The sequence below is a fragment of the Pelodiscus sinensis genome, chromosome 2 (assembly GCF_049634645.1).
Source record: "Pelodiscus sinensis isolate JC-2024 chromosome 2, ASM4963464v1, whole genome shotgun sequence".
NCBI lineage: Eukaryota > Metazoa > Chordata > Testudines > Trionychidae > Pelodiscus > Pelodiscus sinensis.
The window spans coordinates 53,397,220-53,412,534 of NC_134712.1; the positions used below are offsets into that span (position 1 = coordinate 53,397,220).

Consider the following 15,315-nt stretch of genomic DNA (forward strand, 5'->3'; position numbering starts at 1 on the left):
AAATGAGACCACTTATTTAAATGCCTAACTTCAGTTTCTTGATATTTTAAATGTTTTATTTAAGTGGAAACGGTGATATATAATTCATAGGTGATGTGGCAGAGGAGGAAAAGAAATTAGCAGGAGGACGTTAGCTAAAGGTGGACATACCTAATTTAATTACCCTGAGCCACTGGTGGGCAGCCTGTGGTGTGCAGGATGCAAGCAGAATTTCAGAGTAATTTGATTATAGGCCACAGTTCTCTGTTCCTGGTCAATGGCAGCTATGGAAAGTGCTGCCTGCAGGGACGTGCTGCAGCACCCATTGGCTAGGAACAGAGAACTCTGGCCACTGGGAACTGCGGAGGTGGTGCCTGTGGACAGTCAAAAGGTCTCATGGTCCGCAGTCAGATTACCCTGATGGGCTGCAGGTCGCCCAGCACTGCCTGAAGCTATCGCCAACTGGGGTAAGCACAGCCCTGATGTTCACAGCCACAGATAACTTTCCCTTACATAGCAGCGCCCTATCGAGGAGATAGATGATGCCTGAGATAAGCGGCGAAGACCATGCCAAGGAAAAATCCAACAGTGATGTCTTTACCAGAACCAATGCCAAATACTTCGCAAAAGTAATAGAATACAACACAATCTGCAGTTGACTAATGTAGCATGGATTGTACCAGAGCATAGACAGGGACAGCTCCTTCTCTATATTGGGGCTGGTTTGCATCGTTGCAGCAAAACAAAGCCCCTTAAATTTGGCTTAACACAAGCTTTTGAACTTCACAATGGATCTGAGGAAGAACTCTCTCTCACAACAGAAGTTGGCCCAATAAAAGATAATACCTCACCCACCTTGTTTCTCTAATATACTGTGATTAGCTGGGCTACAAAAACACTACCTACAACAGTGTAGGTTCAGTTTAGAGCAACTGACTGGTTTTGTTACAAAACCAATTTTTCATTTTTCTTACGTTAGCTGCGTTTTGGTGTAGTCTACTTCACCTGCTTTGTGTCTAAAACATTCTGGCAGTATACCCAAATGCCAGGTTGCTGTGCTCTCCTATTAGAGGAAATTAGTTTGAGGGGTACTTATGTTAGTCTGTATCTGCAAAAACATCTTATTTTCACAAATCTCCAATGTTCAGTTTCATAATCTTTAACATATCATATGAACAGCTTGATTCATTTGTGCTGTTAGGGTGTATGCCCTGTGCATTTTGTTACCTATGCACCTGAGAACCTACTCCGAAGGGAGATCTTATTCTTTGCTGCCTCTGGAGAGACTTAAATCTCTGCTGTTCAAATACTGTTATCTGGCTTGCCAAAGTGATTTGAGTATTTCAAGCATTGTTCTCACTAGATGTATTGGATAAGAAAAGTTTGAACTAAAAAACTAATAATGGGAACTGTTAAGTGTAGAAAACTTAATCATGGGTGATTTTATTAAGCCTTTTCTAGGCATTTTGAACTTCACTAATGGATGTGAATCAGTGCAGAAAAGGAAAGGTTAAATTAAGAGTAATTTACAATCAGTTTAGTGTGGGAATTAAGACTCAGTAAGGGATATTAACTGCAAAATATAATTAAAATCTGGAATGTCAATAGTTTGGGTTTTTTAAAACACAGATATTGAAGAACTATTGAAAAATCTTCAGCAGCACTGTTATCTCCAGATTTTAGCCTTTGGAATAACATGAATTCATGTCAGTGTGTCCATTATTTAAACAAATGTTAGCTTCCTCCCTCCCCCATTTACAGAGCTCTGAACAGTCATATTAGTTCTATAAATTCTTTAATTCTCTCACAATGAGTTGTATTGTCTGCCTTTATTGCACAACGTAGGCTTTATCATCCATCCCAAAACTATCTCAGTTGTATGCTGTGGTGTTTTGCTGTGTGTCCCCTATCTATCAACATTTGTTGTTATAATTTCATTCCATGCTATTTTTATTTTGAGCAATGAGTAGTGCTGAGATATATTTAAGTTTCATAGCTATGTGAAAAGAAAGGTGGCAAAAGAGCATTCCACCTCCATGCCATCCAATTGTATTTTTTTCTTTAAAGTCAGCTTTGTATATTGATATTTTTGCTTACATCATGTACATCCATGGGATGTAGACTCTTCAGTTACAATATCAGAAGTATAATCAAATAAGAGAAAGTGATAAATATCAGTCTTCTGTTAAAAATCCAAGATTTGCTCATAACGATATTTTGAATACTGCATTTAGACATCTCATACTGCCAAACTAATAAAAATAGGAAAATATTTTAGTATGTTTCAGGGTGGATAAAAATGTTAATGGTTTTTAAAACTCAATCAGATTTTTATTTAAATTTGATTATTTTGTTTAAATTAAATACAGGTTTATTTTTTTAAAATATAGCAGTTAAAATGTATTGATTTTACATTTTAAGCTGTGTTAAGACGTAAGCTTACTATACTCTATTAATCATTTAAATTAAATGCAGAAAAATTATGTGGTTCTTATTTGCTGTCGGGTTTAAATCAAACCATTGAACTGATGGAAATCACTGGCTAAGCATCTGGAATCAGAGCTTGTTGAAGTGATAAACTAGCTTTTTTTATGTCGGTAGTATCTTCTGCAAGTGCAGAGAGAACTTTTTTTTTCATTTCACTTAATGCAAAATTAAGAAACCAGTTTGGAGTTGAAAAAGTAGGAAAGCTTGTTTTCCTCTTCCAATCTGTGAATAAAATATAGGTGTGAAAGATGACATTTGCTAGTTCTAACATCTTGAAAGACATAGTGACCAGGAACAATGAGTTCAATTTACTAATTATGGATAATGCTTCTTTTATTTAATAAACTGGTTTAACTACAAAAAATTGATAAGCCATTTTGATGAAAGAAAAAGGCTTGTATCCAGCATAATTAAGACTTATTTAAAAATGCTGGTTAGCATTTCCATCCCAAAAAAACCTTGAGATACACCACAAATAAAAATCTAAAATGCAGCATACACCATTTTTACATTTGATTTTTTTTAAATATCAGACATTTAAGCCATATAGTTGCTTAAATAAATATGTATAAATAGAGTGTATCCAAAAAGAAGCACCTCGTTTAATAAAAGCTATATTTAGTAGCAAATAAACATTTTTAATGGTTACCAACCAATGAAAATTAACCTTTCTTTCAGATAACTGAAGTACATGTGTATTTAAAATTAATTGCTAAAATCACAGTTTTCTTCTTTAAATTATCAGAATTGGTGATTTAATTAACCCACGCTCGTATATTTTGCCCCTTATACAAATAATGCATATTTATTTTTCACACAATTGGCCTAAATTTCCAGCACAGGGCTACTCAATACACAGCCCGTGGGCTGCATGCGGCCCATGTCCCATTTCTTGCGGCCCCCTGTGCAGTTTGAGTTTATGTGGGGCACAACATGGGTCCCGCAGGTGGGAACCTTTGAACATGGCCTCCACTGGGAACACGCTCGACAATAGCAAATCAGTATAATGGTCTTCTGTTGATATGTGTTTAGTAGTTAAATTCCTGGACTGTCATTGCTCATTAAAAGTACCGTCATTTAGCTGGAAATCAGGTAAATATTGCATTTTATGAATGTCAGCAGAACTGACTTAAATGGGGCCTGTGTGTTGTGTTGTCTTACCTTAATCTTTGTATTGATGCCCATCAGTGTGAAAGAAGCTATTTGTATATATTTGCATTTAAGTTGCGACTCTTGGCATGTGCTATGAGTATCGTTATGGCCCCTGGGGCTTCCAAAGTTGAGTAGCCCTGCTCTAGCATCTGAAATGTGTTCTAACTGGTCAAGTTATTTGTATGAAACTTAATTTATTCTAATAATGAGCCTTGGTCGAAGGGAGCACAAATATGCAACTTGTATTCTATTTTCCTATAACATTGTATGAATATTTCATGTTTACTTCTCAGACATGTAGCACTACAGACTTCTAGGTAGGGATGTGAGGGAGTAGTTAGCTAATTGACTACCCGATAAGCATAGGCTTATCAGGTAGTCGAGTTGATTGCTTTCTTCTACCCCCTGGCTATGTCAGAGGCAGTGGGGCGGGGGAAAGCAGGAGCCGGTGCTGCAGAAAGCTGGCTTAAAAGTCTCTATGGTGCAGGGATGGGCAGGGGAGTCCCAGAGCCAGTGGGCTCTTACTACATTTAAAATAAAGAGCTGTAGCGGGGTTAGCTCCCAGGGCTGGTGTGAGCCGGGACTGCTTAGTCCCAGCTTGTGCTGCCCCCAGGAGCTAACCTGACTGCGACTCTGCAGTTTAAATGTGGTAGGAGCCGGGATACCTGTGCTCCTGGCTCCTACTACATTTAAACTACAGACTAGGGATGTTAAATTTCAAGTAACTGACAAATCGAATAGTCATTGTATTTTGCATCAACTATTCGATTAGTCGATAGGGCTCTTCTGCCTTTGAATTATACCAACAGCCCTGCGGACCCCAGGCTGCATGTGGCACTGCTGCTTTGAAACACCGCAGGAAGCCCGGCATCAGGCTGCATGCAGGGCTTGCCTATCGGAGAGTCAACTAGTCATTCACATCCCTGCGGCAGAACTGCAGCGGGGGGAGCAAATGCCCCCCCCGCATTGACTAATCAAGCTGTCGATAGAAATTCCATTGACTACTCGATTAGCTAATTCATTGCAACTTAATATCCCTACTTCTTATAAATCAGGGATGGGGAACCTCAGGCCTGGGGGCTGTATGCAGCCCCTGGCTTGCCTGGATCCGGCCCCCTGAGGCTCAGGGATTCCCCCCACGCACACATTGGGAAGCCAGCACTCCAGCCCCCAGGGGTGGACTAGCTCGGCGGGATACCGGGAATTTTCCGGTGAGCTGTCATGTCCGCATGCCATTGTCCCTCACTCTGAGCGGCTCTGCGTCCACGCTGTATGTGGCACGCAGAGCCCGACCCGCTGCCTGTGCCGTGTGCTAGACATGACGGGGGCGGGGCTTGAGGGGCACGCAGAGGTGATGTCATGGGGAGGGCCGTTCTCAACCCATTTCCCTGGCCTATTTTGATTGCCAGTATGCTCCTGCCAGCCCCCCACAATCTCAGGGCTGGAGCACACGCAATCTACTAGCTTGAGGCTCCCACCTCCCCTCCAGGCTCTGGTGTGCGAGGGAAATATGAGGAATAACTTTCTCCTTCTCAGCCAGGGGCGTCTCACTTTGCTTCTCACTTGTGTGCGTCCCCCCCCCCCCCCCCCCGACTGACTTTCCTGTGGGTCAGAGACCTCCGACCCAAAAAAGGTTCCCTGCCCCTGCTATAAATTAAATGGATTATTCTGGGGGACCAGATCTCAGGATAAAAAAGATGGGAAATATGGACCCTTCATAGGTACTTAAGTGATTTGTTTGAATGAATCTATCCATGGGTAAATCTAGTTGAAGCTATTTTAACTAAAAGCTAGACTTTTTTTTAAAGTACCACGACTTCCTGAAATTAACAACTTTTTTGTTTTACAGTTGGTTTACGAAATAAAACAGGTTCTCAAATGAAAAATCTCCGTAACCATTTTGATGACATTTTGAAAAAATATTGAAGCACTTCCTCACTGATGCAAAGCTCTTAAATTGCAGGCTCCCTAAGTAATATTTTCTTCTATTTCCAGTTAGGAGAGTCTATCTCATCTTGGCAGACAATGCTCTGGCATCAGTTATGCACACCTTTGTCACCTATCTGGACTACAACTATTTGGTGCACCTGGACAGAGAGCCATCAACTTTTTGGTAATTCCATTTAGAAGAATATGCATTTAAAAAAAAATCCTACCATAACAAAACACTCCTGTGTGCACATTTTTCCTCTTGGGGAAAAAAACAAATCATGAATGATAGATGTTAATCACATCACATAAAACTTTACAAGAAGGTGCTCAGAAACTCTGGTAATGAGGGTAGTATGGCATCCTCTATAGCAGTGGTTCCCAACTGCAGGACCACAGACTGGTGCCTGGCCACGAACCCCTGCCTTCCGGGCCGCGGCATACTGCCAGGCTACACCCCCCAGCGAGACTCTACTGGGAGCATAGCAGTATTTCCTGGCATGCACCAAGAATTTTAGTCCCACCTGGCTGCTCAGCTACTCTGGGGTGGACCACTGTACAGAATAGCTTAAGTTTGTTGTAACATTGAAAAAATATAAAAATAAAATGTGGTTCCATTAGCAAAATTTCACCATTCATCACCCTCCTACTCTGTAATTTGTGGAAAAACTGTTGATTTCTATGTGAATTTTCTTTGCATGGAGCCTTGCAGCATTGAGCCCTAAATGGGTAAATGGAAAAAAGCAAATGTTAAAAAGGTTCTTCCATGAAAAGAGGGAATTAGTGAGAAGCAGGACCTACTATTATTGACCACATAGGACTGTGAGCTCTAAGAAGAGCTTGACATTTGTTTTTCTGAACATTGTAAATTAGAAAGAGGAGAATAAACTTCAAGGAATAAATGTCATTATTTAGGAGAATTAAGAAACCACTCAAAGGCAATTAGGAGGCGACACATGGTTGATAAGGAGCACCAGTTCATGAGCAACAGGCTAGGTCAGACGGACCGGATTGTCTTCTGAAAAATCTGTTTCTATGGGAAATGTAACAAGGTACACTTAAGTTAGTTAGACTTGAGTAAAACTTTGATTACACTGCTCTACAGCCAAAATGCTTCTGAAATAAATGTAGTCAAACGTTACTAATTCTGGGTCACTGAGAACGAAAATGATGCTTAAAATTGTTGATTAGCTCTAGTTTTCAAGATATGCTATTGGGTCAGTATATACGACCCTTGACTTGCCAATGGCAGAGGATAAGTGAGTTATAAAGGGAAGGGATTTCAATTTAAACCAGAAATGACTAAAATACATCTTTGACTGGATCTATGAATAAATCTATGACTCGGTTTGGACAGTACTTGCTTTTTAGGCAAAACAACGAATTATGCAATCTGAAGCTGGTATTGCATCATACATTATATGAATTGCATCATGTTATTCCTAGAAGTTATGGATGTTTTGCTGCATAATGGCAATGTTTTGCCATCAATTCTAGTTGGTCATGCAGTCCATATGAAGGAAACCTATGAGACAACATGAGACAACATGAAACAACGTTTGAGGTGCATAAACTATGACCAACATCAGTGGCAGCTTTGTGGCGATTTGAAGGTTGTTGCTCTCTTGCTTCGTCTGCAGACTGGATACACAAAGTACTGCTGTTTTCTCTGTGAATGGGATAGTAGTGAACATAAGAACATAAGAACGGCCGTACTGGGTCAGACCAAAGGTCCATCTAGCCCAGTATCCTGTCTACCGATAGTGGCCAGCACCAGGTGCCCCAGAGAGGGTGGACCGAAGACAATGATCAAGCGATTTGTCTCCTGCCATCCCTCTCCAGCCTCTGACAAACAGAGGCCAAGGACACCATTTTATCCCCTGGCTAATAGCCTTTTATGGACCTAACCTCCATGAATGTATCCAGCTTCTCTTTAAACTCTATTATAGTCCTAGCCTTCACAGCCTCCTCTGGCAAGGAGTTCCACAGGTTGACTACACGCTGTGTGAAGAAGAACTTTCTTTTATTAGTTTTAAACCTGCTACCCATTAATTTCATTTGGTGTCCTCTAGTTCTTCTATTATGGGAACTAATAAATAACTTTTCTTTATCAGCCCTCTCCACACCACTCATGATTTTATAAACCTCTATCATATCCTCCCTCAGTCTCCTCTTTTCTAAACTGAAAAGTCCCAGTCACTTTAACCTCTCCTCATACGGGACCCGTTCCAAACCCCTAATCATTTTAGTTGCCCTTTCCTGAACCCTTTCCAAGGCCAAAATATCTTTTTTGAGGTGAGGAGACCACATCTGTACACAGTATTCAAGATGTGGGCGTCCCATAGTTTTATACAGGGGCAGTAAGATATTCTGGGTCTTATTTTCTATCCCTTTCCTAATAATTCCTAGCATCCTATTTGCCTTTTTGACCGCCGCTGCACTCTGTGTGAAAGTTTTCAGAGAACTGTCCACGATAACTCCAAGATCTCTTTCCTGATTTGTCGTAGCCAAATTAGCCCCCATCATACTGTACGTATAGTTGGGGTTATTTTTTTCAACGTGCATTACTTTACACTTATCCACATTAAATTTCATTTGCCATTTTGTTGCCCAATCACTCAGTTTGGTGAGATCTTCTTGGAGTCCCTCACAGTCTGCTTCTGTCTTGACTATCCTAAACAGTTTGGTATCATCTGCAAACTTTACTACCTCACTGCTTACCCCTTTCTCCAGATCATTTATGAATAAGTTGAAAAGGATTGGTCCCAGGACTGACCCTTGGGGTACACCACTAGTTACCCCTCTCCAATATGAAAATGTACCATTTATTCCTACCCTTTGTTTCCTGTCTTTTAACCAGTTCTCAATCCAAGAAAGGACCTTCCCTCTTATCCCATGGCCATGTAATTTACACAAGAGCCTTTGGTGAGGGACCTTGTCAAAGGCTTTCTGAAAATCCAAGTATACTATATCTACTGGATCCCCCTTGTCCGCATGTTTGTTAACCCCTTCAAAGAACTCTAACAGATCAGTAAGACAGGATTTCCCTTTACAGGGAAACCATGTTGACTTTTGTCCAACAAATTATGTTCTTCTACATGCTTCACAATTTTATTCTTTACTATTGTTTCGACTAATTTGCCCGGTACTGAAGTTAGACTTACCGGTCTGTAATTGTCAGGATCGCCTCTAGAGCCCTTTTTAAATATTGGTGTCACGTTGGCTACCTTCCAGTCCTTACGTACGGAAGCCGATATAAAGGATAGGTTACAAACCACAGATAATAGCTCAGCAATTTCCCATTTAAGTTCTTTTAGAACCCTTGGATGAATGCCATCCGGTCCCGGAGATTTGTTAACATTAAGTTTTTCTATTTGTTCCAAAACCTTCTCTAATGACACTTCAATCCGGGACAGTTCCTCAGATTCATCACCCACAAAGGACGGTGCAGATTCAGGAATCTCCCCAACATCCTCAGCCATGAAGACTGAAGCAAAGAAATCATTTAGTTTCTCCGCAATGTGCAAGAGATTCCCACTACATCAAGATAGATTGGCCACCCCGACAGTCATTGGAGCCTGGGAGGAAAAATGTTCAGCATCCACCACTTGTTGAATCAAGGAAGATTTTGTTACCACCCTTACACATCAAGCTGGGTCTGATGAAGAACTTTGTCAAGGCCATGGACAAAACACAAGCAGCTTTCAAGTACCTCCGTGGAAAATTTCCAAGGTTAAGTGAAGCTAAGATAAAGGAAGGTGTCTTTGTTGGTTCTCAGATTCGTGAACTTCTTCGAGATGAGGCATTTGACCATGCACTGCATGGCAAGGAAAAGGCGACATGGAAAGCCTTCCAGTTAGTGGCAATAAATTTTCTCAGAAACAACAAGGCAGACAACTACAGGTTTTTGGTGGAAAACCTCCTTGAGGCATACAAAAGCCTTGGTTGCAACATGTCACTAAAAATACATTTTTTGCACTCTCATCTAGATTTTTTTTCCACTGAACTTCGGTACAGTGAGCGACGAGCATGGCGAACAATTTCACCAGGACATTGCAACGATGGAGAAACGCTATCAGAGCAAATGGAGCCCATCAATGCTTGCAGACTATTGCTGGACAGTGACAAGAGATGCTCCATTTAATGAATACAAGAGACAAGCCAAGAAGCGCCGAGTAGACACTGAATAGGACTAAACTATGTACATAATAGTTTTTTGCCTTTTGTTTCATAATAAATTTTATTTATATAACTCTTTTGCTGATTTTTAAGGTGTTACATAAACAGGACAGGTGAAATATTATCATGTAAAGCAACCATAAACTCATGAAAAGACCTAGGTTTACAATTTATGATTAAAACTCAACTATATACACAATATACATAGACGTAAAATGTAAAAACTTAAATATCTTGGAAACAGTAGCCAATCAGTTGTTTTAATTGTCATATTTGAATTCAGCACATCAAAATACATAATTAATAGCACATTTTATCTCTGAAGCAGACAACTTCTAAAAAATTGTAGACCAGAGTAATCTGACAGGAAGGGCTAATAGTAGATGAGATTTTACCTGGTCACTAAGAATATTACGCATTTATTCAAACTTTTCTGATGGATGGAAAACAGAGTAATTAATGGTGTGCCTTATACTGGGGAGAGAACTGATAACTAAAAAGGTTTATTTTGAGATCAATATCTTCAGTAATGTGCTGGAGAAGTACAGTAAATTATATGGTGATCACATGTACAGATGACTCTAAACTAACAGGCATTATAAACAATCAGAGGATTCTGTGAAGATATAAAATGATCTGTAGGTTATAGAACAATGGAGAGTTTTAAATTGAATTTAAATTGAGGTAAATGTTATACATTTTGCTGTTGGATTCCTAACAGCTGATGTATGGGAGACATACAAAGCACATTTAGAGTTAGTGCAGATTGCCCATTAATGTTGCTTTAAGTTATCAGCCCACAGTACACCTCATTTTATGTCCCTTTTCAGGTATACGTAGATGGACGTCTGTAGTTTATACGAATGGGACTGATTATGAAAAGCCTCTGATTTTGTGCCCACAATTCTGTGGGTGTAATTGATGTCATTTAGACATTTAACTACCCTAGTGAATCTAAAGAGCAAAAATATATCTAAATGATATTAGTTGCACTCACAGTTTAGAAACCCAAGGCTTCTTTCAAACTGAAAGCCTTTGATTTAAATCCAAATATAATTGTAATAAAGCAAGGACATTAAAACTGAACTGCTGACATAAAGAGAATGATGATCAGTTGTTCTCCATGTCTACTAAAGGATAGGACAAGATGAAATGGTTTTAATACACGGCATTGGAGATTGTTTATATTTTAGGAAAAACTTTCTAACTATAAAGATAGTCAAACAGTGGAATAGGCTTTTAAGGGAAGTTATAGAATCTGAATCACTGTGGAAGGGAGTTAGAACAGGTTAAACACCTGTCAGGGTTTGTTAGATCCTGCCTTAGTGCAGGGGCCTAGAATAGATAACTTTTTAAAGTCCCTTTCAGGTCTACATTTGAGATTTCTGACTTCTCCACTATACGCACTGTAGATATTTAGGAGGCTTCACATCCTTGAACAGAGCATATAATGTTCGTTCATTGCTAGAAATCTTTGTTATAAGAGGACTGTAGTTCAACTGCCACAGAAATAGCGTAATTGATTCTCTTTACTGACTGTGTTTGAGGAAACATTTTGGCTTCAGATGTTTTAAAGGACTGATTTCTAATAGGTTAAGGAGTGCCATACTAACAGGCAAAGGCATTAACAAGACCCAGCATCTGGAAACCCGACTATATATAAGCCACACATTTTTAACAAGATAATTAATAGTTAGAACAATTTATGTGGGGATGTAGTGGATATTCAGTCATTTCAAGTCTTTATATCAAAATTGGTTGTCTTTCTAAGGAATATACTCTAGATCCCGATTGGCTCATAATTAGCCTTGTCAGAGGCCTATGAAAGCTCTTAATCCAGCCCTCAAGCTCCATTGCCCCGCTCTAGCAGTCTGGCCAGGGAGCAAAGTCAGGGGTTTGTTCCTCTCTGCCTGCCCAGTGCTCCAGCCAAGTAGCGAGGATGGGGGCTTCGCATGAGCATTCATGGCCCACCATACAATTTTTACCCAAATGTGGTCCAGGAAATGGGGGTGGGGTGTCAGGTGTAGGTACAGGGCAGGGAGACGTTTTCCTTAGGCAGCTCCCAGTCATAAGCCCAGAGGGACCCTTAGACAGGCTCTCTGCCTGCTGCGCTCCTTCATACTGCTCAGGCAGCCAGCTACAAGGGCCATGGGCTCTCTGCACACCATGTAGCTCTTGGGGGGCATTCTACGTGTACTGCTTGCATCACAAGCACAGCACAGCCAGCTCCCACTGGCCTGTTTCCAGCCTCCGGGAGCTGCAAGATTGTGCTTAGGGTGGAGGAAGTTCATGAAGCCCCCCATCTAGAGGCAGATACTGGGCCATGAGACATTGGCTAGCTGGACCCAGGGGTTTGCAGGCCAGATCAGCCTATGAGCTGTGTTTTGCCTGCCCCTGCTCTAGTTTCTATGAACTTCCATACCAACAGTGGTAGTGTCTTCAATTTTTTTTCTGTATGTTTTTATTTTTCATACCTATTACTGTATTAGGCATAAAATACTGTGATCATTCATCTAGTATGTTTGTAATTAATTATAGTATAAATATATAAAATTTTGCTTATTTATTATAAAACTGTTTATCATAGGCACTACTAAACTCTTCAGTTACCCTGGAGGTGGAGAGATGAGAGGGATGGAGAGTAGAGAATACTAAGAGCTTTCCCCCACTCCCGTCTCCATAAGGGCCAGCACAATTAGGATATCTGGGTATTGGGGATGTTAGAAATCATTTATTCTCCTTCAAATGAGGTCCCTGTGGGTGCTCCATTGTTGGTGTGAAGCAGGGATCTGGCGGGCTGCGCATGTGTGAATGGAGAGCGGCGCTCCCGCCTCTGTAGCTAAGAGTGGCGAAGAAGGAACCAAGGGAAAAGCAGGCTGCGTGCACTACTTCAGACGGAGCTCAGTCCTCTCCTCCTCAGTGCACTTTGCATAAGAAACAAGAACACTGAATGCCTTAGATAGAAGCACTGAATAGTTTAGGGGGCACACATCTCGAAGAACAATCGTTACTGCACAGTGAGTAGCTTCTCTTTTTAGTAATCGTGTAATCGCAAAAAATTGTAGCAGCTACACAGTTACTAAAATACTACCCCCTAGTATTACTAGTGGGCTTCTGGCCCCGCTCCTGAAGAGACCTCTGCCATCCTGTGGTGCTGCCTCTGTCTGTGGGGGGAAGGAACGGAGCTCCCATGGACAGAGGCTGCTCCAGCATCCCCTACTTATCAGTTAAATTGTTAGCCAACTAGCCACTAATATCCCTACTGGGTATGTCTACATTTCAGTTAGATACCTGTGGCTTGTCCCATGACTGCTGACTTGGGCTTTAGCTGTGGAGTTATTTAACTGCAGTATTGACTTTTAGCTGACAGCCTAAGCTCTGCGACCCTTCCATCTCTCTGGGACCTTGAGCCCAGACCCCATTCTAAGCCTAGAAGGCTACACTGCAATTAAATAGCCCTGCTGGGTAAGCCTGGGTCAGCTGATACCAGACAGCTGAGGGGTTTTGATTGCAGCATAGACATGCACTCAACTCAAGGGAGCACAGAAACTGCTGATTTTGACTGCCCAGGATGTGCAGGCATTACTTTAACAGACGTTGAAGATTACAGTGCCAATGCTCACCCCTTACTTATAAGCAGAGGGATTGTGAAGAAATGTGTTGCTGAGTTTAAAAATCATAAACTACCTCTGAATAATCAAAGAAATATGTAAATAGACTGTTTAGCATGTGTAGTAGATACCTGAAACCCTATTTGACTTCAGAATGTTGTCTTTGTTTGCCTATATAGTGATTTCACTAGCTGAATATAATTCATTATTTTGCAAAACACTTCAAGACATCTTAAATGTAAAAGGAATGTTATTAAAAACAAATTACGTTCTATACAATTTTACTTGATACAAATTGTCTGATTTCCCAGATACTTGGAGGTGGATATTTTTCTACTTCTAATATTTTGATTTATAAAGCTATTTGTGGTTGCTGAAATGTTGAGGGAAGTATTTTCAGGTTCCTCTCACTACATTACGATTTTTTCCCCCCTAAATCTCTTACCATTATGGTACTTTTATACCTGTATCATCAGTTATTTCCTCTATCAGAGCCAGTTAGGTTATTTTAATTTTGCAAAATGAAGAATATGGATGCACTGCATAAAGCCCTTTATTATTTTTTAGGAACAGTTTATTCTAAATCTCTATCCTCTGTAATACTGAGGCTTAGATTGGCATCTATTTATACATTGGCATATCATCTTCATCAAAAGTAAATGTATGCAATCATTATACTATATTTGCTTATATTACCATCTTCCCTGATAAATGGATACACATTTGCTTGTTTAGGTTCACTGGCAGGAAACCTTGCAACAGATCAGTTTTGTCTTTGCATAGTACACCTTTTAAAACTGGGAAATATTTCCTGCCACCTGTACTTGGTTAAAACCAACTTTGTATAAATTGCAACTCAGCAGACTGAAGAAAAATCCCCCAAAAGCATCAGTGATATCTTTCTTTTACTTCCAACTTACATTGATTACAACATACCAATAATTGTCATGTTGTTATTTTGTGTAGATTTCAGGGGTAACTTATATGAAGGCTTGCTGGCTTGCAGTTACTCAGAATCAACAAGCATAACTTTCTGGCTGTGCTTCATCATTTATTTTCCAGAGACAACAATACTTTGCTCTAGGTTGTATTAATGCAATTAATGAAAAGGCACCCATGCATATAAACCCTTTTCTGCTCTGTATAGAACTGCACATGCGAGAGCTAAAGCTGATGCTGCGGATCAGGCTGCTCAGGCTGCTCGCCAAGAAAGTGATATTGCAAGAGCAGTTGCCAGAGAACTTTCACCAAGTTTCTACCAACCAGGTAAAGTTTTGATAGTTTCCTTTTTATATATTTTAAAGAAAAGGATTGTTTGTTAAATTAACACGTTTAGCCCATTTCGCATTTCATCACTTATTCAAACAATACTTGTTTGTAGGCAATGAAGAGCACTTATTGTTCAAGAGGGTTTTTTTATTGTGTTATCATTTGGTAACAAATGATGATTTCTGTAAAATCTTTCACTGTTGGAATTTCAGTGTTAAGACTTTATCAGAATATGATGTGTTTGAGCAACTCCCTTAATTTTAAAATTAGAGTAAGTCTTACTCTGTCTTTAGGAAATAAGTAATCCTCATTGCTCTTTAGAGATTAACAAAGGTATAGGATCATGAGCTTTTTGTGGGTAAAACTCATTTCATCTTATCAACTCATCTAATGAAGTAAGTTTTACCCATGAAAGCTCAAGATGCAATCTCTTTGTTAGTCAGTAACATAAAAAAACTGAGTAGTCCAGTGACACGTTAGAGACTAACACGGCTATCCCTCTGAGACTGCTGTCTTTAGAAAACGTAATACAACTGAATTTTCAGAGTTATGTCTATGGCATTGTCATTACAGGCCAAATCCTGAAATTGTTACTTGGCCTTGGGAAGTCAATGACAGCTTTACCTAGACTAAGAATTGAGGCTACGTCTACACAGCAGCGTTATTTCAGAATCACTGACGTTATTCCAAAATAACAAAGAGGGCGTCT

At 40.1% G+C, this 15,315-nt stretch overlaps 1 protein-coding gene across 2 annotated transcripts in view; it reads left to right on the forward strand.

Annotated features, from left to right (window-relative positions):
* The window catches only part of JPH1 (junctophilin 1), a 127,274-nt gene that overhangs the window by 71,559 nt on the left and 40,400 nt on the right, over positions 1–15,315 (forward strand). The window contains exons 3-4 of one of the 2 annotated variants that reach the window (XR_012901368.1): positions 5,614–5,731; positions 14,485–14,603. Coding sequence is in view for 1 of the 2 variants with exons in the window: in XM_006131548.4 (XP_006131610.4) it covers positions 14,485–14,603 (119 nt within the window). In the remaining variant the exon portion in view is untranslated. Of the gene's footprint in view, positions 1–5,613; positions 5,732–14,484; positions 14,604–15,315 lie in introns of those variants that run through there. The other variant, XM_006131548.4, reaches the window with a different exon arrangement.